The 23,560-nt window shown below is 45.5% G+C and overlaps 1 protein-coding gene and 1 long non-coding RNA gene across 2 annotated transcripts; both read left to right on the top strand.

The window, feature by feature from the left end:
• The first annotated feature begins 8,363 nt into the window (after positions 1–8,363).
• On the top strand, positions 8,364–10,343 carry LOC119350177 (60S ribosomal protein L5-1-like). Its single transcript, XM_037618132.1, has 4 exons — positions 8,364–8,981; positions 9,307–9,391; positions 9,824–9,957; positions 10,170–10,343. Exons 1-4 carry the CDS (start codon positions 8,901–8,903, stop codon positions 10,341–10,343), a joined length of 474 nt encoding a protein of 157 aa, XP_037474029.1. The 5' UTR covers positions 8,364–8,900.
• Positions 10,344–10,433: 90 nt separating this feature from the next.
• On the top strand, positions 10,434–13,154 carry LOC119301765. Its single transcript, XR_005147172.1, has 3 exons — positions 10,434–10,547; positions 10,839–11,882; positions 12,181–13,154. It is a non-coding gene; the product is annotated as an uncharacterized LOC119301765 (long non-coding RNA).
• The last annotated feature ends 10,406 nt before the right edge of the window (positions 13,155–23,560 follow it).

The following is a 23,560-nucleotide window of genomic DNA, read 5'->3' as shown; positions in this document are numbered from 1 at the left end:
ATCTGCCACCAATTCCGAGGTGGAGAGTACCATGAATCACAGGCGTCGCTGGACAGTTCTTCGTGACGCATGTTTCTCCCCGGAGGCATCGGATGCCTTCAATTTGGGAGATGCGCATCTCCGTGCCGCCCAAAATGATCTAGCCAGAGCCACGAAGCAGTATGTAAAAGACATACGGGTGAGAAAATTTGACAGTTATAAATGCCAGTAGCCCCCGAGACTTGAAATAGTTAGAATAACTGATTTAAGGATCATTTATTGTGCAGGATCTTACAGAAAAGAATACCCAACTGTCCCAGGAGCTGGACGAGTGCAAAGCCCAACTTGAGGCCGCACTAGCCGCGGCTGGGGAAGCCAAAGAGACCCCCTCTGGTAATATATGCTTCAAAAGATAAGTAGTTTGTGAAGTGCGGCGTGTGTATAAGTCTGACAATAATATTGCAGATGGTGCCGGGATAGATCCGGACAAGCAACAGCTCTTGCACCGGTTAAAGACCGACGAGAATGTGCTTACAAGGGTGAGGCAAGAGAAAAATAATCTCCAAGATGCCAACACCCAGCTGGGTGAGGAACTAAAGGATGTTCGTGCCCAGCTGTCTGACTCCGTTAAGGAGAATCGGCGGCTTCGACGCGGCATTTTTAGTAAGTGCTTGAACGAACTTTGAAAAAGAGTTCGGCGAGGAAGTCGACTAACAAAGTTATGTCTGTAGGTATGCTCACAGGCCGTCCCGCTGAGGAAATGCCCGGTTCTACGGGTGACCTTCTTCCCGAGCTCTTGCAACTGCACGAACGAGTTCGGCAGGTGATGAAAGGCGTCGCCCAGGCCTTATAGCCATCTGTCCTCCTGCCCGAAGGACTTGGAGAGCTTGTAGAGAGGCTTCAAGGAGCGCGGCGGCGCTTTCGATTATGGAAGATATCGGCCTGCCGTCAAGGCGCCAGGGAGGCCTGGGCCATGGTGAAGACGCGGTACATGAAGGCTGACCCAAACCACATGGCCGAGGTCAGACCTGTGGGGCCCGATGGGAAGGAGATCCCTGTGAGCTTAGTGTACGGCCAAGTAGAATTGGCCGCAAAGTATTCCCAGCAGGACTGTAAACTAGACAGCCTATTGGATGGCATTGAAGAAGAATACAATCAGTCAAGTTGACTATGTAATGTAAGATGACATGTAAAATGCCTTCTAGCCGGATTGTATATTGTTTGTCATGGCGGACCTTTTTGCTTCAACCTCGGGACCCGATAGTCTGGAGTGTGTCCGAATACCCTCGCAGTTATATAAGAACCGGGGCATGCGTGGAGACCAGGCGTAGGGGTCATTAGTGCTTTATCAGACAAGTGCCCAACTAGTTATGTTATATTACATGGTTAGTAAGAAACATCTTCCAGGGAGAATACTTCCGTTAGGGGTTCCTTTCCCTGGGAGGCATGCCCTAAAGTGCATGTCCGGACTGCGAAAAAAGCAGAAAAACATCTGGGGGCAGATAAATAAATAGGTGAGAAATCATCTTTTAGTTCACCGACCGAATATTCCCTTAAGAACGCTAGCTTTCGGCTTCACCCAGTCTGAGGTACACATCCGGCTGACCCGGCAGTAACAATCGCAGAGGTGCTCCCTTTACTGCCTAGCCGAACAATCGGGAATGTAGGGGTAAGCACAGGAGCCAGGCAACCCAGCTTGGCCAAAACTTAAGTCATATTGATGCATATAATGGTGAATAAAAGGTACATGCGGAAGTGTGACACATGTGTTGGGCATGAAGCCCGTATAAATAAGCTTCTGTTAAAGAAGCCCCCAGGTATAATGAGCGCAGATAGCGCGTCAAGTGTGTGTGAACAATGCGCGAACAAGCCTTCAAAAGCTGTAAGAGAAAAGGAGGGAGAAGGAGAGAAACAGAAGACAGCTAATATGTAAAATATAGACGGAGGAAGGAGACGAACTCAGAATTCGGCGCTAGGCGTAGAATCTTCGGAGACGGGCTGCGTTCCATGGGTTCGGCTCGAGTCGGTTATCCGATGCATCTCGCAGATGGTACGCTCCACCGATCAGGACTTGGTCGATGATAAAGGGACCTTCCCATTTGGGCTTGAGTTTGTCCTTTTTCTTGTCCGGCAGGCGTAGAACTAACTCGCCAACATTGTAAGTTTTGGCTCGTACTTCTCTGCTTTGATATCTTCGAGCTTGCTGTTGATAGAATGCGGAACGGGCTTTTGCCACATCACGCTCCTCCTCCAAGGCGTCCAAACTGTCCTGCCAATCGATCTCGGCTTCTCTTTCTTCGTACATGCGCACGCGAGGTGAGTCATGAATTATGTTGCAGGGCAGAACCGCCTCTGCGCTGTATACCATAAATAATGGTGTAAATCCGGTGGTGCGATTCGGAGTGGTCCGCAACCCCCAGAGTACGGAGTCGAGCTCCTCTACCCAGTGCGTGTTAGATTCCTTGAGGGACCGCACTAATCTGGGTTTGATGCCGCTCATGATTAGACCATTTTCTCGCTCGACTTGACCGTTAGTTTGAGGGTGATAGACTGAAGCATAGTCGAGCTTGATGCCCATGTTTTTGCACCAGAGTTTGACCTCGTCGGCCGTAAAGTTCGTGCCGTTATTAGTGATGATGCTATGGGGGATGCCGTAACGGTGTATGACCCCTGATATGAAGTCTATCACCGGTCCGGATTTGGCCGTCTTAACAGGTTTGGCCTCTATCCATTTGGTGAATTTATCCACCATGACCAGTAGGTATTTTTGCTTGTGGGTTCCTCCTTTAAGGGGTCCAACCATGTCAAGCCCCCAGACCGCGAAGGGCCAGGTTATGGGTATAGTTTTGAGGGCGGTGGGTGGCATGTGGCTTTGATTAGCAAAGAGCTGGCAACCGACGCATAGTTGGACTAAGTCCTGAGCATCTGCCCGGGCTGTCGGCCAATAAAATCCTGTACGGAAGCCCTTGCCTACAGGGCCCGGGCTGCGGCGTGGTGCCCGCCGAGTCCGGCATGAATTTCAGCCAGAAGATTCCGCCCTTCCTCTTGGGAGATACACCTTTGAAGGACTCCGGTTGTGCTTTTCTTGTAAAGCTCTTCCTCATGGACCTTATAGGCTTTAGATCGCCGCACTATGCAGCGGGCCTCGTTTTGGTCCTCGGGAAGTTCCTGCCTGGTTAGGTAGGCTAGGAATGGTTCCGTCCATGGGGCAATGACTGCCATTATTACGTGGGCTGAGGATGTTACTTCATTGGCAGAACCACCAATTGTGTGAGAATGTTCGGTGTTGGGCAGTGCGGTTGGGTCCGGGTTGTTATTTCCGGACTCCCCCTCCCATAGTATGGATGGCTTGAACATCCTCTCTAGGAAGATGTTGGGAGGGACGGCATCGCGCTTTGCGCCAATGCGTGCCAATACGTCTGCTGCCTGGTTGTTATCCCAGACTATATGGTGAAATTCGAGCCCCTCAAACCGAGCTGACATTTTTAGGACGGCGTTGCAATAAGCGGCCATTTTCGGATCCTTGGCATCGAAGTCTCCATTTATTTGGGATATCGCGAGGTTCGAATCCCCGCGCACCTCTAGGCATTGAATACCCATGGAGACTGCCATCCGGAGGCCATGTAGAAGGGCCTCGTATTCGGCTGCGTTGTTGGAGTTTGTATACATTATCTGGAGTACATATTGAACTGTATCTCCAGTTGGGGATGTCACAACGACGCTAGCCCCCAGACCAGCCAACATTTTGGAGCCGTCAAAGTGCATGATCCAGTTGGAATATGCGCCGTACTCTTTAGGGAGTTCGGCTTCAGTCCATTCGGCGACGAAGTCGGCCAAAACTTGCGACTTAATAGCTCACCCTGGCTTATAGGTTATGTCGAACGGGAGGAGCTCAATGGCCCATTTGGCAATCCAGCCCGTCGCGTCGCGGTTGTTTATAATGTCATTAAGAGGTACTTCGGAGGCTACTGTTATCGAACACTCTTGAAAGTAGTGTCGCAGCTTCCGAGATGCCATGAACACCGCGTACGCTATCTTTTGATAATGCGGGTACCGTGACTTGCATGGAGTTAGGACAGTGGACACGTAGTAAACTGGTTTTTGAAGGGGGAACTTGTGTCCGTTCGTTTCTCATTCGACAACGAGCATCGCGCTCACAACTTGATGAGTTGCCCCATGTTGGGCGCGGCCAGGACCGGGTTTGTTGCCAATATGGCTTTTATTTCTTCGAGTCCGGCCGTGGCGGCATCCGTCCACTCGAAGTGTTCGGTGCGTCGGAGGAGGCGATAAAGGGGTAATGCCTTTTCTCCCAAACGGGAGATAAAGCGGCTTAGAGCCACCGCGCATCCCGTCAATTTTTGTATTTGTTTGAGGTCCTTTGGGATATCCAATTGTGATAGAGCTTGGATCTTGGCTGGGTTTGCTTCAATTCCTCTACCGGATACAATGAAGCCCAAGAGCTTTCCGGCTGGTACGCCGAAAACACATTTTTCCGGGTTAAGCTTAATGTCATATGTTCGGAGATTATCGAACGTGAGCCTCAAATCGTCTACAGAGTTTCGACGTGCTTGGTTTTGACGACCACATTATCTACGTATGCCTCCACTGTTTTGCCGATGTGGTTTGCCAGACATGTCTGAATCATGCGCTGATATGTTGCGCCGGCGTTTTTGAGCCCAAAGGGCATTGTGTTGAAGCAGAATGGGCCATATGGGGTGATGAATGCCGTTGCGGCCTGGTCGGGCTCTGCCATCTTAATTTGGTGGTAGCCGGAGTATGCGTCGAGGAAACACAATGAATCGTGTCCTGCGGTAGCATCGATAATTTGATCGATGCGGGGGAGGGGGAAGGGATCCTTTGGGAAAGCCTTGTTGAGGTCCTTAAAATCGACGCATAGGCACCAAGATTTGTCCTTCTTTGGTACCATCACCAGGTTTGCTAGCCAGTCCGGATGTTTTATATCTCTGATGAATCCGGCCTCCAATAATTTGGCTAGCTCCTCTCCCATGGCCTGTCTCTTGGGTTCGGAGAAACGCCGAAGAGCCTGTTTGACTGGCTTGAATCCTTTTAGGATGTTTAGGCTGTGCTCGGCCAGCCGGCGTGGGATTCCTGGCATGTCTGAAGGGTGCCAGGCAAAAATGTCCCAATTCTCGCGTAGGAATTCTCGTAGTGCAGCGTCTACATCAGGGTTTAATTGTGCCCCGATGGAGGCCATTTTTGTAGGGTCTGTTGGATGGACTTGGAATTTGACTATTTCGTCCGCTGGTTTAAAGGAGGTGGACTTGGATCTCTTATCGAGTATCACATCGTCCCTATTCACCATGGAGCGCAGCACCGTGAGTTCCTCGGCCGCTAGGGCTTCGGATAGTGCCTCAAGGGCCAGTGCGGCTGTCTTATTTTCGGCGCGGAGTGCTATGTCTGGGTCACTAGCAAGAGTGATGATTCCGTTGGGCCCGGGCATTTGACCTTCATGTACCCGTAATGGGGTATAGCTTGAAAAATTGTGAATGCCTCTCACCCTAATAGAGCGTGATATCCGCTGCTGAATGGGTCCACTTGGAACGTGACCTCCTCGGACCTGTAATTATCCGGCGTGCCGAACACCACATCCAGTGTGATTTTTCCTGTACAGCATGCTTCCCGACTGGGGATTATTCCTCTAAAGGTTGTGCTGCTTCGCTCAATGCGGCTCCAGTCTATTTCCATTTTTCGGAGGGTTTCCTCGTAAATGAGGTTCAATCCGCTGCCACCGTCCATGAGTACCTTGGTAAGGCGAAAGCCGTCCACTATTGGACTGAGGACCAATGCGGCTGGTGCTCGGGCTGTTCGGAATTTAGGTTCGTCAATGGCATTAAAGGTAATAGCTGTGTCACTCCATGGGTTTATTGTTGCTACTTGGTAGACTTCGCAAGGCTGCGGAGTGTTCGTTTCCGCATATTATTTGATGCAAAAATCTTAATACCGTACTGGTATCCTTGGGCTGGTGCTCTGGAGTTAGAAGCTCTTCGCCACTTTTGGCCACCTGCCGTAGTATCCAACATGCTCTAAGGCTATGATTTGGAGTGGCACCCTCTGTACTATGAATTTTGCAGGGTCCATTGAGCCATCCTTCCAGTACGGTTCCATGCCCTATAGAGGGTTTTTGCTTTTTGGTGTTTAACCGAGGTGCCTGGCGATAATGCACCCTTCTATTTCGGACTGGGGTTGTATTCAGGGCCGGATTGTCCCAAAATTTGATTTCGGTTTTCCAGGCGCTTTCCATCCCACAGTACTTTCGTACTATGGACGCCAAGTCAGTGAAGCGTGTAATTTCACGACGACTTACGGCATTGAGGATTCCCTTGTCCGTGCAATTATTGCAGAAGAATGAAATTGCGTCCTCCTCGCGGCAGTCCTTTATCCTGTTCATAAGTAGGAGGAATCTGGCCTAGTAATGGTGTACTATTTCTGCGGGCTCTTGCCGGATTTGGGATAGGTTGCTTATGTTTGGGTGGGCGGGTGGAATTAAATTCGGAACCCCGTCCAATTTAAGACTCAGGGGCCAAGTAGTTTCCGAACTTGGAAGCTTGGGTTCTTGGATGTTGTCCAATGAATCTAGCCTGCTGCCTGACTTGAGGTTCAGGGCTTGAGTAACGTCCTCCCCTTCGCGGGAGTCCGGCATGGAGGGATCGGGAATCCGGACATAGCTAGCCCTTAAGATAGAAGAAGGGTCGCCGTATTGTTCCTCTACCACAGCAACATGGTGGGTAACCTGGGGAGAGTTAATCTCTCTCAGATCAGGTTTAGGCCCAATCTGATCGTAGTCTGTAGCGACTCCCAGGGCGGCGATGCGATCCAAGAGCTCGTTTAAGGAAGAGAGCTCTATCGGATCTAACTGCTCGGCAAGTTCCGAGCTAACGTGAAGATTGCTTTTGATGACCCGAGAAGTCATCGTCGGCGCGGCGGCCGGACATGCGGTCATAAGGAAACCGCCTAGCCGGAGAGTTTGGCCGATAGCCAAAGCTCCTTTAGCAACAGTGCCGTCTTTAAAGACAGGATGAGGCATCCTTCCTGATGGCGACAGCATAGAAGAACTCTCAATGAAAGCACTGATGTTGGTGTCTAAACCGGCGGATCTCGGGTAGGGGGTCCCGAACTGTGCATCTAGGCGGATGGTAACAGGAGACAAGGGACACGATGTTTTTACCCAGGTTCGGGCCCTCTCGATGGAGATAAAACCCTACTCATGCTTGATTAATATTGATGATATGGGTAGTACAAGAGTAGATCTACCACGAGATCAGAGAAGCTAAACCCTAGAAGCTAGCCTATGGTATGATTGTTGTTCGTCCTACGGACTAAAACCCTCCGGTATATGTAGGCACCGAAGAGGGTTAGGATCACACAGAGTCGGTTACAATGGTAGGAGATCTACATATTCGTATCGCCAAGCTTGCCTTCCACGCCAAGGAAAGTCCCATCCGGATACGGGACGAAGTCTTCAATCTTGTATCTTCATAGTCCAGGAGTCCGGCCAAAGGCTATAGTCCGGCCATCCGGACACCCCCTAATCCAGGACTCCCTCAACTGGGAAGCGACCAACTGAGAGAGCGACAAGAGTCATGAACATGCATTAAAATTAATTTACTATGTTGATTTGTTTCAACTACATGCGTGAACATGTGCCAAGTCGAGTCACTCAATTCATTCAAAGGAGGATACCATCCCATCATACCACATCATAATCATTTTAATAGCATGTTGGCACGCAAGGTAAACCATTATAACTCATAGCTAATTAAGCATGGCACAAGCAACTATAATCTCTAAATGTCATTGCAAACATGTTTACTTCATAATAAGCTGAACCAGGAACGATGAACTCATCATTTTAACATATAATGATGCTAGCCAACTTGTCTCCTCGGTTGTCCCTCGATTTGCTTCGGTTTGGACCGTTGGATGTTGGTCAAACTGTTTATTTTTGCATTGGTTGACGTTGCATCTTCGTTGGTTCTGTTTTTGACCGTGCGGTGAGTTCTCGGCAGACCATGACCCGTGGGCTCGGTCTCTCAGCCGATTGGGTGGGTGAGCCTTTTTCGGGCACGTACGGCCTCTCCTGCCGCGCCGCATGCGTGCGTCGTGGGCGCTACGCGTGATTTACGCGATATGCGGTTCCCGCTCGCCCTGTGGTTCGCTCGTCGGTGACACTGCAGGTGGGGCTGCCTTCTCCTTGGTCCCGCGCGTCATTGTCCTGCCTCTTGCTTTTATGTGTGCACGTGGCCTCCCGCGTCTGGATTGGCTCGTGTCGCTTATGGAGCGAGGAGGGACGCCATTGCCATGCCGCGTCGCGTCGTTAGCCGTACTGGTGGCTTCTTTTTCTTCGGCTCGTTTGTTACCTTTTCCTGTGTCGCTTTGACCCGTCGCCCACCTGTCTCGTCATCCCTCTCGCTGTCCTCTCTGAGGCATAGCCCTCTTCGTCCGCCCCAGGCCCAGCAGGCGATGGGGCGCCGCCCTGGTTGCGAGGAAGCCGCTGGAGGAAGATCTCAACTGGACATTGTCGACCGGAGGAGGGGATCGATTCGATCTGCAGAAAAGAGATAGAAGATGAGAGGAGGAGAAGGATTATATCTGCAAGAGAGCGAGAAGATGAGAGGGAAAGAGATATGGAAGGAGAGGAGGGAGAAAGAGAGAGTAAAGAGGGGAGGGAGGCGCGACAACGGACATGAGAGGGTCAACGGTCGGCGTTGGCCTGCCCCGGTGAGGTAGGGCGTGACCTGAAGGTTGGTGGTGGCTCGATCCGCTCCTGGATCAGGACCTACGAGGAGGGTGGGCCTCGGGCGCGAGGTACGGCAGGCTGCGCTCCACCTCTTCCTCGAGGAGCATGTGCAGTGGGCGGACAGCAGCTCACGTGGTGGTGTCGGGGCCTCAACAGGTGCACAATGGGGACTCCATGCATCTCCTGCGCACCGCAACCCTCCCCTTCCGGACACAGCAGAAACAAGGATGTCGAGGCGGTTCAGGTTTGCCTTCACCTCCTCTCATCTGCAGCTTCATTCAGGCATGTATATTAAATTGGTAGGTATTCTAGGGATTTAGCTTATCTATGACTACACCTACATGGCTACATTGAGAAGTTTTTCGTGTACACATATCACTGAAAGTGGAATATATATTCCAAATGCCAACACAATCATAGTCCAGTATGCAGAACTATTTGCGCCCACGCAGTTATATCAATTGGTTTTAGTTCTGAGATTTTTTTTATTTTGCCTCTTTTGGCAAAAAAAAAATTGGATGTATGAAATCTGAGATTTGTACGTGCATTTCTTTTCTTTCCATCTGCAGTTGCGAGGAAGAGTAGGAAGATCGGGCGGAGAGGGTTTCACATACCTCTTCTACACTACAAGTCTTCCTTTCCAGGATTGCCATGGTGAGCTGCTGCTGTAGTGTTTCATAATTTTTTTTGTCCCTTTGCAAAAATTTGTTCTCTTATTCTGATGCAATGGTTTGTGATGGCTAGATGAGATTTGTGGTGAAAAGTTTCCTTTCTTTTGTTTACCTACAGATCTTGAATGCAGGATTGATGATTTTGTTTGATAGGTTAGAAATCTAAATAGTAAAGATTTTTAAATTGTGTAGTTGGTAAACATGGAAAACCAAGAAAAATATATAGCTTACTTACAATGTTGTTTGATTAATTGCTTTGCGGCAGGCTCACTGATGGAGTATGCCTAATCTTGGACTCAATTTATTTCCTGGTGTTGGTGTGTTTCTTTTATTCTATTTAGGAGGGTTCTAAGCTATTAAGGGAAACATACAATTTATCAGTTTGAGACCTGCTTCAGTCTGTGTGCTGCTGCAGGGGCTTTGGATGGTGGCCTTGATATTCCGCACAGTGACAAGAGATTTGTTGGCTTCAAGAAGGATGAGAAGCAGCTGGACACTGGGATTCACTGCAACTACATTTATGAAGATCATGTTGCGGACTACATGAAGGTGAGTTGGATCCATTGTCCTTGTGGTATTATTATAATGCCATCTCTTTCTTAATTCCCCTGGGCTATCGTTGCTGTATTCATGAAATCTTTCTGAAAGATATCTGAGCCTGATTCATCCATATAAAAGTATCCTAAAACAGTGTACTTTGTTCTTATTTCTGAAGCAGGTTACTGAATCTTATTTTAACTTCTGCCCTACCCTTATTTCAGTCAATAGCTGATGCGGAACCTGAGAAGTACCAATTTCACTTTGGTGAGTACATCAAGAAGGGGATTGCGGCTGATGACATGGAAGCACTGCACAAGAAGGTTCATGCTACCATCCCTGCTGATCCTACCATGGCAAAATTATCCAAGGAACCTCCGAAGACGCACAAGAGGTAGATGTATCTTGCTGTTTATTAAAGTCAGACAACTTATTTCAGCACTTTCATTGGATTGCAAGTTAACGGGACTGTTCACTGCAGGTATAATCTCAAGAAACATTGAGCTAGGTGACACAGCTTACCATGTATGTGATGTTGCAGCTCAAAATTAAGATGTCGTCAATCCAATAAGAGAAGCCAAGGAGCTATTGGTGATCGTGTGGTGCATACTGGATCATGAAGTTTATCAGTATGTGGTAATGGGTATCAATGTTTTCTCATACTCATGTAGTCCATTCACTCCTAAACTGTATGTTCTTCTTTTGTTAAAACCTTGGAAGTATTAAGATGTTAGGCTAAATAAATTCCTTCATAATCAATAATAGAAAAGTTTTGCTATGCAATAAGATACAGTTGCATGCAAAAAATAATCTTGTCTTATACAGTTATATATCAAAACCATGGATTTGTTATGTACTTCTTGTGATCATTAGTGTTCACTGATTTCCTTCAGATTTTGTTGGATACCTGCGGCATCGTGGTGTCGGACGCGACGGACGCTGCCAGGTCCACGCTCACATCGTGCTCAGGGAGCCTGGCCTCTTTAGTCGTGTTCTCCATCTTGCAGCACATGATGAACTACACTGTAGAGTTCAGCTGTGTTTCCCCTGTTTTCTTCTACTACAAGAGTTCTAATGATTTGTACTGTTTGTCTGCAAATTTATGTTGTTTGCATCACCATATGGATAGTCGTAACAAATGAAGAGATTTCAGAGAGTTTCACAATCTGACTCGAGTCACAGGCTATAGGTTAACTTTAATTGAATGGTAGTATGGGAGTAATAATTTCTAAAATCTAGAAATGATCTTGTTGCTCATATAGATCTTTCTGGTAATCTGATCTACCTTTGTTGTATTAGTGGTGTTGGGTTAAAAAATGAACAGTGATGTTTAAAAAAGGTAAAGGTGATTGTTGTAGTTACTGGGATCCTCCAAGTGGATCATAATAATGATGAGAAAACATACCCAAAAAAACATAAAATGGATTAAGAGGAAACACACTTTCTAGGATTGTGGGCTGAAGAGAGAATGGATGCAGGCTTTGTCTCGAAGATATTATCTGACAAGAATGAATTAGTCATCAATAGTTGAGGCGCAGCGAACCTTCTTACTTGCTCCACCTCCGAACTATGTTATTCTCTTTTTTTTTCTCCTTCGTTGTTGTGTCGCTTGACTGCATCTTTATTAGTTCAAACTCATGCTTGTTTTAGCTAGGATGAATTTAGGAATGGTTGCCATTTCATGGTACAGTTGAGCTGATGTTGAGTATCTGTTTATGTGTAACGGTTCATTTCCTCCTTTTCTTTCTGCAACATTTCGTGAACTTGCTTATAGAAAGATTCATCACATAGGCCTTTAGCTTGATTGTTCCGCCATGAGAACCAGCATGACTTTGGATATATGTTTCTGCAGGTTTCAGAATGTATCCAAGATTGCAGGGAAGTTAATTACACCATCTGTGGAAGATGGGTTGTGGAAGATGGACATAGCCCCTCAGGTAATTTCACTTTGTCCTAGATTAATAACAGATTACTAATTTATTTGTTTAAACAGGGCAGGTTATTTACGGGAGTATTTTCTATGCAGAACTGGTTAGCATTAACTCTAGACCATTTACTATTGACTGGCTAATTTACATGTTGGCAAGGACTTATTCCTGCAGCCTAGTCATAATTGCTCGGCCAATTTCCCAACCCAAATCCAGAACCGCTTCATCTTTAGATCTTTACGTGCTTGATGAAATGCCTTAGTGATTAAGCTCCGCGCTTTGTTTTTCTTTGTTATCCTGCTCACAGATTAACCGATGACTGCAAGACCGAGAGAAGCATTAGGAACTGGTCCGCAATGTCTTCCAGTGTATGCGTACACACAATTCACTACACTAACACTTATTGAATTGTTCATCTTCTTTCTCCTCTGTCACGAAGATTCTTCTATGACCACATCTTTGAGGAGATCAACTAATCTTCTTGTCGCAGTTTTTGTTGAAACATTGATTAGGTGCTCCAAGAATGTATGTGAGCTTGACATCGTATTTAACTGCATCAAGGTACAATGATTCTCTTGGTTTGTATTTTATTCTGGATTGTCACTGTCATAATAAATAAAGTCCAGAATAGCATTGGTGTTTTTTTTATCTTAGGATGTACTCCCTCCGTTCCTAAATATAACTCGTTTTAGAGATTTCAATAAGGACTACATACGGATGTATATAGACAAGCAGACGCTTTTTCGTAGATTAGTTGCTTAGTTTCATATGTTGAACTACGTTGTTGAGTGCAGTGTGTAGGCTCTTCATAAATTGCTAAGTAGGCGATCAACTCGACACATGTGGGGGCTGTGAGAGCTGTTAATGGCATCGGTCTTGTCATACTTATGAGCAGGAGCACGGGCCACATTACTCTTCATGCCCTCAGAGCAGCCAAGATGTTGACTGCTGCTTGAATCCTGAGATTGATTTCCACGTTGTAATGGAAGGGAGGCCTGTTTGAGTTCCTGTATGAAAGGATAAAGAAGGGGCATGTTGTCATGGTAGTTGCTGAAGGCGTTGGTCAGGAGTTGATTACCCGGACCGATGACCAGAACAGAGAGCAAGATGAGTATGTCAACACGTTGTTCCTTGACGTTGACCTTCTTCTATAAAGTTTACATGCAACTCTCCTTCATGGTTAAAAAATCAATTTAAACGTTTTATTTCTTTGATGGTTACTCATTTCTCTTACCGTTGTTGTATCAAAACAATTGTATTTTTGTTGATGGCTGCTTGGGCTCATTTTCTAGGAGAATAAGATGTGGGATAAACTACTCTGAAATGCTTGGTACCCTTCAAACAATTTATAAGCTAACTAATTTTGGCTGCTGCTGCACATGATACAATTGTACTCTGTTGTTGCCATCTTGCCTTTTATGTGAGCTTAAACACACAATTGATTAAAATTTTACTAAGTTCATACTGTATGTATTTGCTCAAACACAGTTACTGAATAAATGCAAATACTTTTAACGAGTACATGATTTTAAATGGGACTCCGCACCATTTGGTGCAACGGGTCATGTTATACAAATATAATTTTTTGGGGCAATGGGTTATACAATTTTTTTGCAAATTCGGGTTCCGCAACGTGATAAACATATTTCCAGTGTAGCATGGTTTAACACATGGGTTTTCTGACTACCAATATCGAATATGTCTGTGCAAAATGAGACTATTTTCATCGACAACATGGCTTTATCGGGTCTCTGCGCCATTTGGTGCAACAGGTCAACTAGTATTTACAAAAACAAGAGAGGTCGAGTTCATACTAGCTTCTCTCATCTCAATCAGTCCATCATATATCGTCATTATTGCCTTTCACTTGCACGACCGAACGGTGTGTATAATAATAATAGTGCACGTGCATTGGACTAAGCTGGAATCTGCAAGCATTCAACTCAAGAGAGAAGACAAAGTAATATGGGCTCTAAGTTAAATCGACAATTGTGTATAAGAGAGCCACTAAACATTTTCAATATGGTCTTCTACTCTCGACCCCCAAAGGAAAGAAAAGAAATAAAACTATTTACACGGGAAAGCTCCCAACAAGTAAAAGAAGACCGAGAAATCTTTTTGGGTTTTCATTTTAATTACTACTACAAGCATGGAAATTAAACTAACTAAATTTTTTTGGTTTTTCTTAAGGTTTATCAAACACACAAGAATAAAGTTAGAAAAAAAATTTAAACTAGCATGGATAATACAATGAAAGAGTATGAGCACCGACAACTAGAATAGTGTGTGAACAATGAATGTAAAGTCGGTGAGAAATATGTACTCCCCCAAGCTTAGGCTTTTGGCCTAAGTTGGTCTAATGCCAAGGATAGCCTGGCTGATATCCGAAGTTATAACTGGGGTCGTACTAAGATGCAACAAAAATTTGCAATGAATAAAACACTAGAACAAAAACTAATTGGACCAATGAAGGAGTAACATACCAAGCAACAATCTCCCAAAGCAGTTTTGTGAATGGAGCTTTGAGCAAGGAGATCGAAAATCGCAGCAAAATGAGCTAGAACTCGTGCTTGAGCTGGATGGGGATTTTTTTTGGGAATAAGATGGAGGTGTGGGTGCAGGAATAAGTGGAGGAGGGCCACTGTGGGCCCACGAGACGGGGGCGCGCCCAGGGGGAGTGGGCGCGCCCTCCACCCTCGTGGCCAGATGCTTGCCCCCCTGTTGTGTTTTCAGTGCCTAAAATCCTCAAATATTCCATAAAAATCATACTAAATTTGCAGGGCATTTGGAGCACTTTTATTTTTGGGATATTTTTTTATTGCACGGATAATTCAGAAAACTGACAGATAATACTATTTTTGCTTTATTTAATCTAAATAACAGAAAGTAAAAAAGAGGGTACAGAAGGTTGTGCCTTCTAGTTTCATCCATCTCATGATCATCAAAATGAATCCACTAACAAGGTTGATCAAGTCTTGTTAACAAACTCATTTCAAATAACACGGAACCGGAGAAAATTCGAATAACACTAGGTTACCTCAACGGGGATATGAACATCCCCAACAATAAGAATATCATGCTTTTTCTTGACAGTAGGAAGAGAAAATTCAAAACCTCCAATAATGATAGTTGGACTTTTTCCAATAGAATTGATGCTATGAACTTGAGGTTGTTTCCTCGGAAAGTGTACCGTATGCTCATTACCATTAACATGAAAAGTGACATTGCCTTTGTTGCAATCAATAACAGCCCCTACAGTATTTAAAAAGGGTCTACCAAGGATAATCGACATACTATCGTCTCGGGGAATATCGAGAATAACAAAGTCCGTTAAGATAGTGACATTTGTAACCACAACAGGCACATCTTCACAAATACCGACAGGTATAGCAGTTGATTTATCGGCCATTTGTAAAGATATTTCAGTAGGTGTCAACTTATTCAATTCAAGTTTACGATATAAAGAGAGAGGCATAACACTAACACCGGCTCCAAGATCACATAAAGCAGTTTTAACATAATTTCTTTTAGTGGAGCATGGTATAGTTGGTACCACTGGATCTCCAAGTTTCTTTGGTATTCCACCTTTAAAAGTATAGTTAGCAAGCATGGTGGAAATTTCAGCTTCCGGTATCTTTCTTTTTTTGTAATGATGTCCTTCATGTATTTAGCATAAGGATTTACTTTAAGCATATCAGTTAAACGCATACGTAAGAAGATAGGTCTAATCATTTCAGCAAAGCGCTCAAAATCCTCATCATCCTTTGTCTTGAATGGTTTAGGAGGAAAGGGCATGGGTTTCTGAACCCATGGTTCTCTTTCTCTATCGTGCTTCCTAGCAACAAAGTCTCTCTTATCATAACATTGATTCTTTGATTGTGGGTTATCAAGATCAACAGCAGGTTCAATCGCTACATCATTTTTTTGCTAGGTTGAGCATCAACATGAACATTATCATTAACATTATCACTGGGTTCATGTTCATCACCTGATTGTGTTTCAGCATCAGAAATAGAAATATCATTGAGATTCTCAGGTGTGTCTATAACAGGTTCACTAGAAGCATGCAAAGTCCTATCATTTTTCTTTTTCTTCTTTTTAGAAGAACTAGGTGCCTCTAAATTATTTCTCTGAGAATCCTGCTCGATTCTCTTAGGGTGGCCTTCAGAATACAAAGGTTCCTGAGTCATTCTACCAGTTCTAGTAGCCACTCTAACAGCAAAGTCATGTTTATTATTTAATTCATCGAGCAAATCACTTTGAGCTTTAAGTACTTGCTCAGCTTGAGTGGTAACCATAGAAGCATATTTGCTAATGAGTTTAAGTTCACCTTTAACTAGAGCCATATAATCACTCAAGCGTCCTATTTCGAAAGCATTATTCTTTAATTCTCTACCAACATAAGCATTAAAACTTTCTTGTCTAGCCATAAAGTCATCAAATTCATCTAAGCATGGGCTATGAAATTTAGTAGACGGGATTTCAACTTTATCATATCTATAGAGAGAATTTACCTTTACTACATGTGCCGAGTTATCAAGACAATGTGGTTCTTCAACAGGCGGTATATTAAGACCATGTATTTCTTCAATAGGTGGTAAATTCTTAACATCTTCAGCTTTAATACCTTTTTCTTTCATTGATTTCTTTGCCTCTTGCATATCTTCAGGACTGAGAAATAGAACACCCCTCTTCTTCGGAGTAGGTTTAGGAATAGGCTCAGGAGTTGGCTCAATTGGCTCAGGAATTGCCTTAGGAATTGGCTCAGGAAGAGTCCAATTATTTTCATTAGTCAACATATTATTCAATAGTAATTCAGCTTGGTCGACTGTTCTTTCCCTGAAAACACAACCAGCACAACTATCCAAGAAGTCCTTGGAAGTATCGGTTAGTCCATTATAAAAGATATCAAGTATTTCATTTTTCTTCAGAGGATGATCAGGCAAAGCATTAAGTAATCGGAGAAGCCTCCCTCAAGCTTGTGGGAGACTCTCTTCTTTGATTTGCACAAAATTGTATATTTCCCGCAAGGCAGCTTGTTTCTTATGAGCAGGGAAATATTTAGCAGAGAAGTAATAAATCATATCCTGGGGACTACGCACACAACCAGGATCAAGAGAATTAAACCAAGTCTTAGCATCACCCTTTAATGAGAACGGAAATATCTTAAGGATATAATAATAGCGAGACTTCTCATCGTTAGTAAACAGGGTGGCTATATCATTTAACTTGGTAAGATGTGCCACAACAGTTTCAGATTCATAGCCATAAAAGGATCAGATTCTACCAAAGTAATTATCTCAGGATCAACAGAGAATTCATAATCCTTATCAGTAACACAGATAGGTGAAGTAGCAAAAGCAGGGTCAGGTTTCATTCTAGCATTAAGAGATTGCTGCTTCCATTTAGCTAATAACTTCTTAAGATCATATCTATCTTTGCAAGCAAAAATAGCTCTAGCAGCTCCGTCATCCATAACATAACCCTCAGGAACACTTTCATCATCACTATCATCAATAATAGCATCTTCAATAATTTCATTCTCTCTAACCCTAGCAAGTTGTTCATCAAGAAATTCACCTAATGGCAAAGTAGTATCACGCACAGAATTAGTTTCATCATAAGTATCATGCATAGCAGAAGTGGCATCATCAATAACATGCAACATATCATAATTCATAGCAGTAGCAGGTTTAGGTGTCGCAAGCTTACTCAAAACAGAAGGAGAATCTAGTGCAGAGCTAGATGGCAGTTCCTTACCTCCCCTCGTAGTTAAGGGAAAAATCTTAGTTCTTTCGTCTTTCAAGTTCCTCATAGTGATCAGCAGATATAAATCCCAAGTGACTCAAAGAATAGAGCTGTGCTCCCCGGCAACGGCGCCAAAAATTAGTCTCGATAACCCACAAGTGTAGGGGATCGCAACAGCTTTCGACGGTAGAGTATTCAACCCAAATTTATTGATTTGACACAAGGGGAGCCAAACAATATTCTTAAGTATTAGCAGTTGAGTTGTCAATTCAACCACACCTGGATAACTTAGTATCTGCAACAAAGAGTTTAGTAGCAAAGTAGTATGATAATAAAGGTAACAGTGGCAAAAGTAAAGATAGCAGCTTTGTAGTAATTGTAACAGTAGCAACGAAAAAGTAACTAAGCGAAGCACAATATGTGAAAAGCTCGTAGGCATTGGATCAGTGATGGATAATTATGTCGGATGCGATTTCTCATGTAATAGCTATAACATAGGGTGTCACAGAACTAGCTCCAGTTCATCAATGTAATGTAGGCATGTATTCCGAATATAGTCATACGTGCTTATGGAAAAGAACTTGCATGACATCTTTTGTCCTACCCTCCCGTGGCAGCGGGGTCCTAGTGGAAACTAAGGGATATTAAGGCCTCCTTTTAATAGAGAACCAGAACAAAGCATTAGCACATAGTGAATACATGAACTCCTCAAACTATGGTCATCATCGAGAAGTATCCGGATTATTGTCACTTCGGGGTTGTCAGATCATAACACATAATAGGTGACTATAGACTTGCAAGATAGGATCAAGAACTCATATATATTCATGAAAACATAATAGGTTCAGATCTGAAATCATGGTACTCGGGCCCTAGTGACAAGCATTAAGCATAGCAAAGTCATAGCAACATCAATCTCAGAACATAGTGGATATTAGGGATCAAACCCTAACAAAACTAACTTGATTACATGGTAAATCTCATCCAACCCATCACCGTCCAGCAAGCCTACGGTGCAATTACTCACGCATGGTGGTGAGCATCATGAAATTGGTGATCGAGGATGGTTGATGATGATGACGGCGACGAATCCCCCTCTCCGGAGCCCCGAACGGACTCCAGATCAGCCCTCCCGAGAGAGATTAGGGCTTGGCGGCGGCTCCGTATCGTAAAACGCAATGAAACTTTCTGTCTGATTTTTTCTCCACGAAACGGAATATATGGAGTTGGAGTTGAGGTCAGTGGAGCATAAGGGGGCCCACGAGACAGGAGGGCGCACCCAGGGGGAGAGGGCGCGCCCCCACCCTCGTGGACAGGGTGTGGGCCCCCTAGCTTTGATTCTTTTGCCAGTATTTTTTATATTTTCGAAAAGTTATCTCCGTGGATTTTCAGGTCATTCCGAGAACTTTTGTTTTCTGCACAATAAACAACACCATGGCAGTTCTGCTGAAAACAGCGTTAGTTCAGGTTAGTTTCATTCAAATCATGCAAGTTAGAGTCCAAAACAAGGGCAAAAGTGATTGGAAAAGTAGATACATTGGAGACGTATCAACCATCAGTGGCAGCACCATAATCTACTGGCTCTGGTATTGGTGGTCGGCGGGTCGCCTCCGCCATGCTCTCGATCGACGCGTCCCCTCTCGTGCCTCCTTCTGCCTTCACCTGACATGCCTAGGAGGAAAGGGGGCAAGAACAAAGCACTTATCTCTTCTTTTTTTAACCTGTAGGCACTTTCCAAATCTTAATTTTAAATAATGTAATCTCTCAAGTCCATGCTTATGTTCTGTAACATTCGTACTTGTATCAGCATGTCAATGAAAAAGGTGAACCTTGTCGGGAACCCATGCATGTATATGTCCATGCAGAGGCGAAGTGCCTCTTTAATGTAAATAAATGAGTTTTCCCGGCAAGCTACCTTGCCGGCGCCCTCTGTGCCTGCCGGAGAGTCACATCTGTTGGGTTACAAACAAAGGGTCCAGCCCCCTGCCAATCTCTTTTTACCAAAGGCTATTGCGACCATTCTGACTGAAGCATCGTTTGGGTCAGGGATGGGAGCACCTAAGTCTAAAAAGAGTGGCGAGGTTTTCTAATGCACAAGTCATAGGTTATGAACATGAATGGACAAGAGGTAAACTTTATCTGTTTGGTTTGCAGGGGATTGTAGTGTCGGGCAGTCTTCTCAACCTCTTGCTGAAGCCAAGTCCTTCACCATGGCTGGAAGAAAGAGAGGATAGGATTATGGAACCTTGGCGGTTCATCAGTATCTGCTGGAATCAAGGGTAGTACAATATCCTGGACAGGCATGCATATACATATATACATAAACATGGAAATCAACAGGAAAATATACATATTGAAAGTTATTTGACCGTGCACAGGGTCTGTGCCTGGCTCTGTACATAGGGTTACATGCCTTGCCGGCAAGGCTAGTACAAAAGGGGGTTGCCGGGGCTCCCGGCAACCACGCCTTATGGGTAAAACTTGCGAAGATGTTTGATATTCCAGGAGTTGCTCACTGAAATGCCATCTTCGATCTCCAGGCGGACTGCGTGGGGCCTGGTGACTCGTATTACCCGATAAGGGCCTTCCCACTTTGGCGTCAACTTGTTTGAACTCTTGGCGGATTGAATACATCGAAGAACAAGGTCGCCTTCCACAAGGCTTCGGGCATGAACCTTACGGCTATGGTAGTGGCGCAAGGCTTGCTGGTAGCGAGCGGCTCGCACAACAGCCTGAAGATGATCTTCCTCAAGGAGCATAGCATCATCTTGGTGCATCTGCTCTTGCTCAAGCTCATCACAAGCAAGCACTCAAGGTGACCCGTATATGAGTTCTGTGGGGAGAACTGCTTTCGCCCGGTATACCAGGGAGAAAGTCGTCTGGCCAGTGGCTCGATTTGGTGTCGTTCTGATTGACCAAAGAACCGTTGGCAACTCATCAATCCAGTGTCTTCCACACTTGTGTAGCCTGTCGAAAATTCTTGTTTTGAGGCCACGCAACACTTCAGCATTTTCCCTTTCATCTTGGCCGTTGCTTCTTGGATGAGCAATAGAAGCAAAACAAACTTTGCTGCCGAGATCTTGGTTATACTGCATGAAGGTGCGACTCGTGAACTGCGTGCCATTGTCGGTGATGACTCTGTTTGGCACACCAAAACGGCAGACTAGTCCCTTGAAGAACTTGACGGCTGATTGTGCTGTCACCCTTCTCACTGGTTCCACTTCTGGCCACTTTGTGAACTTGTCGATCGCAATGTACAAGTACTCAAAGCCCCCGATAGCACGGGGAAAGGGGCCCAGTATGTCGAGCCCCCAGACTGAAAATGGCCGGGAAAGAGGGATTGTCTGAAGAGCTTGAGCTGGTTAATGAAGCTTCTTTGAATGGAACTGGCACGCTTCACACTTAGTTACTAGTGCAGTTGCATCCTGGAGAGTGGTGGGCCAAAAGAAACCTTGTCGGAATGCTTTGCCGGCAAGGGCTCTTGACCCTATGTGGGAGCCACATATGCCTCCATGTATCTCTGCCAACAGCTCCAGTCCGTCCTCCTTAGGAATGCACTTCAATTTCACGTCATTCGGTCTCCTCCTGTATAGGACATTGTCCACAAATTGGTACGTGCTGGAGTGAATGGCTACTTTTTCTGCCTCTTCCTGTTCCTCAGGGAGTTCCCCTGTTTGTAGGAACCGTACGGTGTGTTGTGCCCATGCCGGAGCCTGAGGCTCGATGGCAAGGACTAAAGGCACGTCTTCTGTCGCGGGAGCAGCTGTCTCTACGACAAGGGCTTGAGGCCCTGCTGGAGCCTGCTGCTCCTAGGCAAGCTTGGGGTCCACGGCAACTTCCTTGCCAGCGGCTCCTGGGAGCTCAGCGGGAAAGTACTTTCCGGGAACCGTCTTCCTTCGCTTATTCTGTCTTGTTGATGGTTCAGCGGATGGCTTAGTCAAATGGAGCACAAAGGTACATGGTTCCATAGGCAACTTGAGGGCAGCGCGCTTTGACAAGTTGTCGGCAATGTTGTTTTCTGCTCGAGGAACATGCTCTACTTGCAGACCGTCAAAACGCTCCTCCAACTTCCTCACTTCATGTACATAGGCTTCCATCAACGGGCTCTGAAAATCTTTGTTAACTTGCTTTACGACAAGTTGTGAATCACCTCTGATGATGAGCTTCCTGATTCCAAGGTCTGCCGCGATCCTGAGACCGGCAAGCAGTCCCACATACTCTGCAGTGTTGTTTGTTGATTTTTCCTGGGAAAGTGCATCTAGACTACGTACTTGAGGCGTTCTCCGGTGGGCGCGACAAGTAGCACGCCGGCACCAGCACCTTGCATCGAGAAAGCCCCATCAAAGTACATAATCCAATCACGGCTCGTCTCCTTGCCGGGAAGAGTGGTCTCTTGAATTTCTTCATCAGGCGCTGAGGTCCATTCTACTATGAAATCTACCAAGGCTCTGCTCTTAATTGTCGAAGTGCTTTCAAACTTGAGGCCAAAGCTTGACAGTTCCAACGCCCACTCCACAATCCTCCTGGTTGCATCTGGGTTGTGCAAGATCCGTTGCAACAGGAGGCGAGTGATGATGGTGATCTCATGTGATTGGAAATAGTGACGCAGCTTTCTTGAGGCCATAAGAAGGGCGAAAAGCAGCTTCTGCATACCAAAATATCTTGATCTAGCCCCTTGCAAGAGGGAGCTGACAAAATAAACCGGGTGTTGCATCACCTTCTTCTTCTGTTCTACTTTGCTTGATTGCGCAGATCCTGTCTCGCCGGGACCGGGCTCTACCGGGAGCCCCATCTTGCTGGCATCAGGCCCTGCCGGGGAAGGCTTTGACCCATCATCTGACAGCCTTGCCGCTGCCGCTGCTTCTTCCTCAACTTCTCTCTGCGCCACTAGTGCAACACTGGCCACTTGATTCGTCGCCGCTAGATATAGCAGCAACGGCTCTTGTGGTTTAGGCGCGACTAGTATTGACATGGAGGAGAGGTACCTCTTTAAATCTTGCAGCGCTGCCTCCGCTTCCGGAGTCCATTTCATTAGACCCACCTTTTTCAAAACTTTGAAAAAGGGCAGGGCGCGCTTAGCAGATTTGGAGATGAACCTACTCAGAGCAGCAACGCAGCCGGCGAGCCTATGGACATCCTTGACTCGTCTTGGCGCCTCAATCTGCTCAATCGCTTTGATCTTGTCAGTATTTGCTTCGATTCCGCATTGAGATACAAAGAACCCAAGAAGTTTGCCAGATGGACGCCGAATACACACTTCTCAGGGTTGAGCTTGAGGTTGATCTTGCACAAATTTGCAAATGTTTCCTCCAGATCTTGCATGAGCGTGGCCTTGTCCTTTGTTTTAACCACTATATCATCCATATAAGCTTCCATATTTCTATGTAGCTGGGGCTCAAAACCAATTTGGACAGCCTGGGCGAACGTCGAACCAGCGCTTTTCAACCCAAAAGACATTCATACAAAACAGTACGTACCACACGGGGTGATGAACGCGGTATTTTCTTCATCTTCCTTTGTCATGAAGATTTGGTGATATCCTGAGTAGTCATCGAGGAACGACAGCAGGTCACACCCGGCAGTGGAGTGCACTATCTGGTAAATGTGTGGCAAAGGGAAAGGATCCTTTGGACAGGCTTTATTGATATCTGTATAATCAATACACAACCTCCATTTCCCATTTGCCTTAGGCACCACCACTGGATTGGCCAACCACGTTGGGTGGAGCACTCCTCTGACCAAGCCTGCTGCTTCCAACTTCATGATCTCCTTGATTATGAACTCTTGCCGCTCCAAAGCTTTCTTTCTGACCTTCTGCTTGACAAGCCGCTCGTGAGGATAGACAACAAGGTGGTGCTCAATCACCACCCTGGGAACACCGGGGATGTCAGATGCTTGCCATGCAAACACATCGACATTCGCCCGTAGGAAGGCAATGA

Source organism: Triticum dicoccoides, chromosome 1B, assembly GCF_002162155.2.
Source record: "Triticum dicoccoides isolate Atlit2015 ecotype Zavitan chromosome 1B, WEW_v2.0, whole genome shotgun sequence".
NCBI classification, from domain to species: Eukaryota; Viridiplantae; Streptophyta; class Magnoliopsida; order Poales; family Poaceae; genus Triticum; species Triticum dicoccoides.
Note: the sequence above shows the minus strand (reverse complement) of the source record. Positions and strands in the feature narration are given on the sequence as shown.

Coding starts and splice junctions, on each gene's coding strand:
- LOC119350177 (XM_037618132.1), top strand. CDS start 8,901: ATGGGGACTCCATGCATCTCCTGCGCACCGCAACCCTCCCCTTCCGGA. Junction 8,982..9,306: donor AGGATGTCGAGGCGGTTCAG/GTTTGCCTTCAC, acceptor TTCCATCTGCAG/TTGCGAGGAAGAGTAGGAAG. Junction 9,392..9,823: donor TCCTTTCCAGGATTGCCATG/GTGAGCTGCTGC, acceptor GTGCTGCTGCAG/GGGCTTTGGATGGTGGCCTT.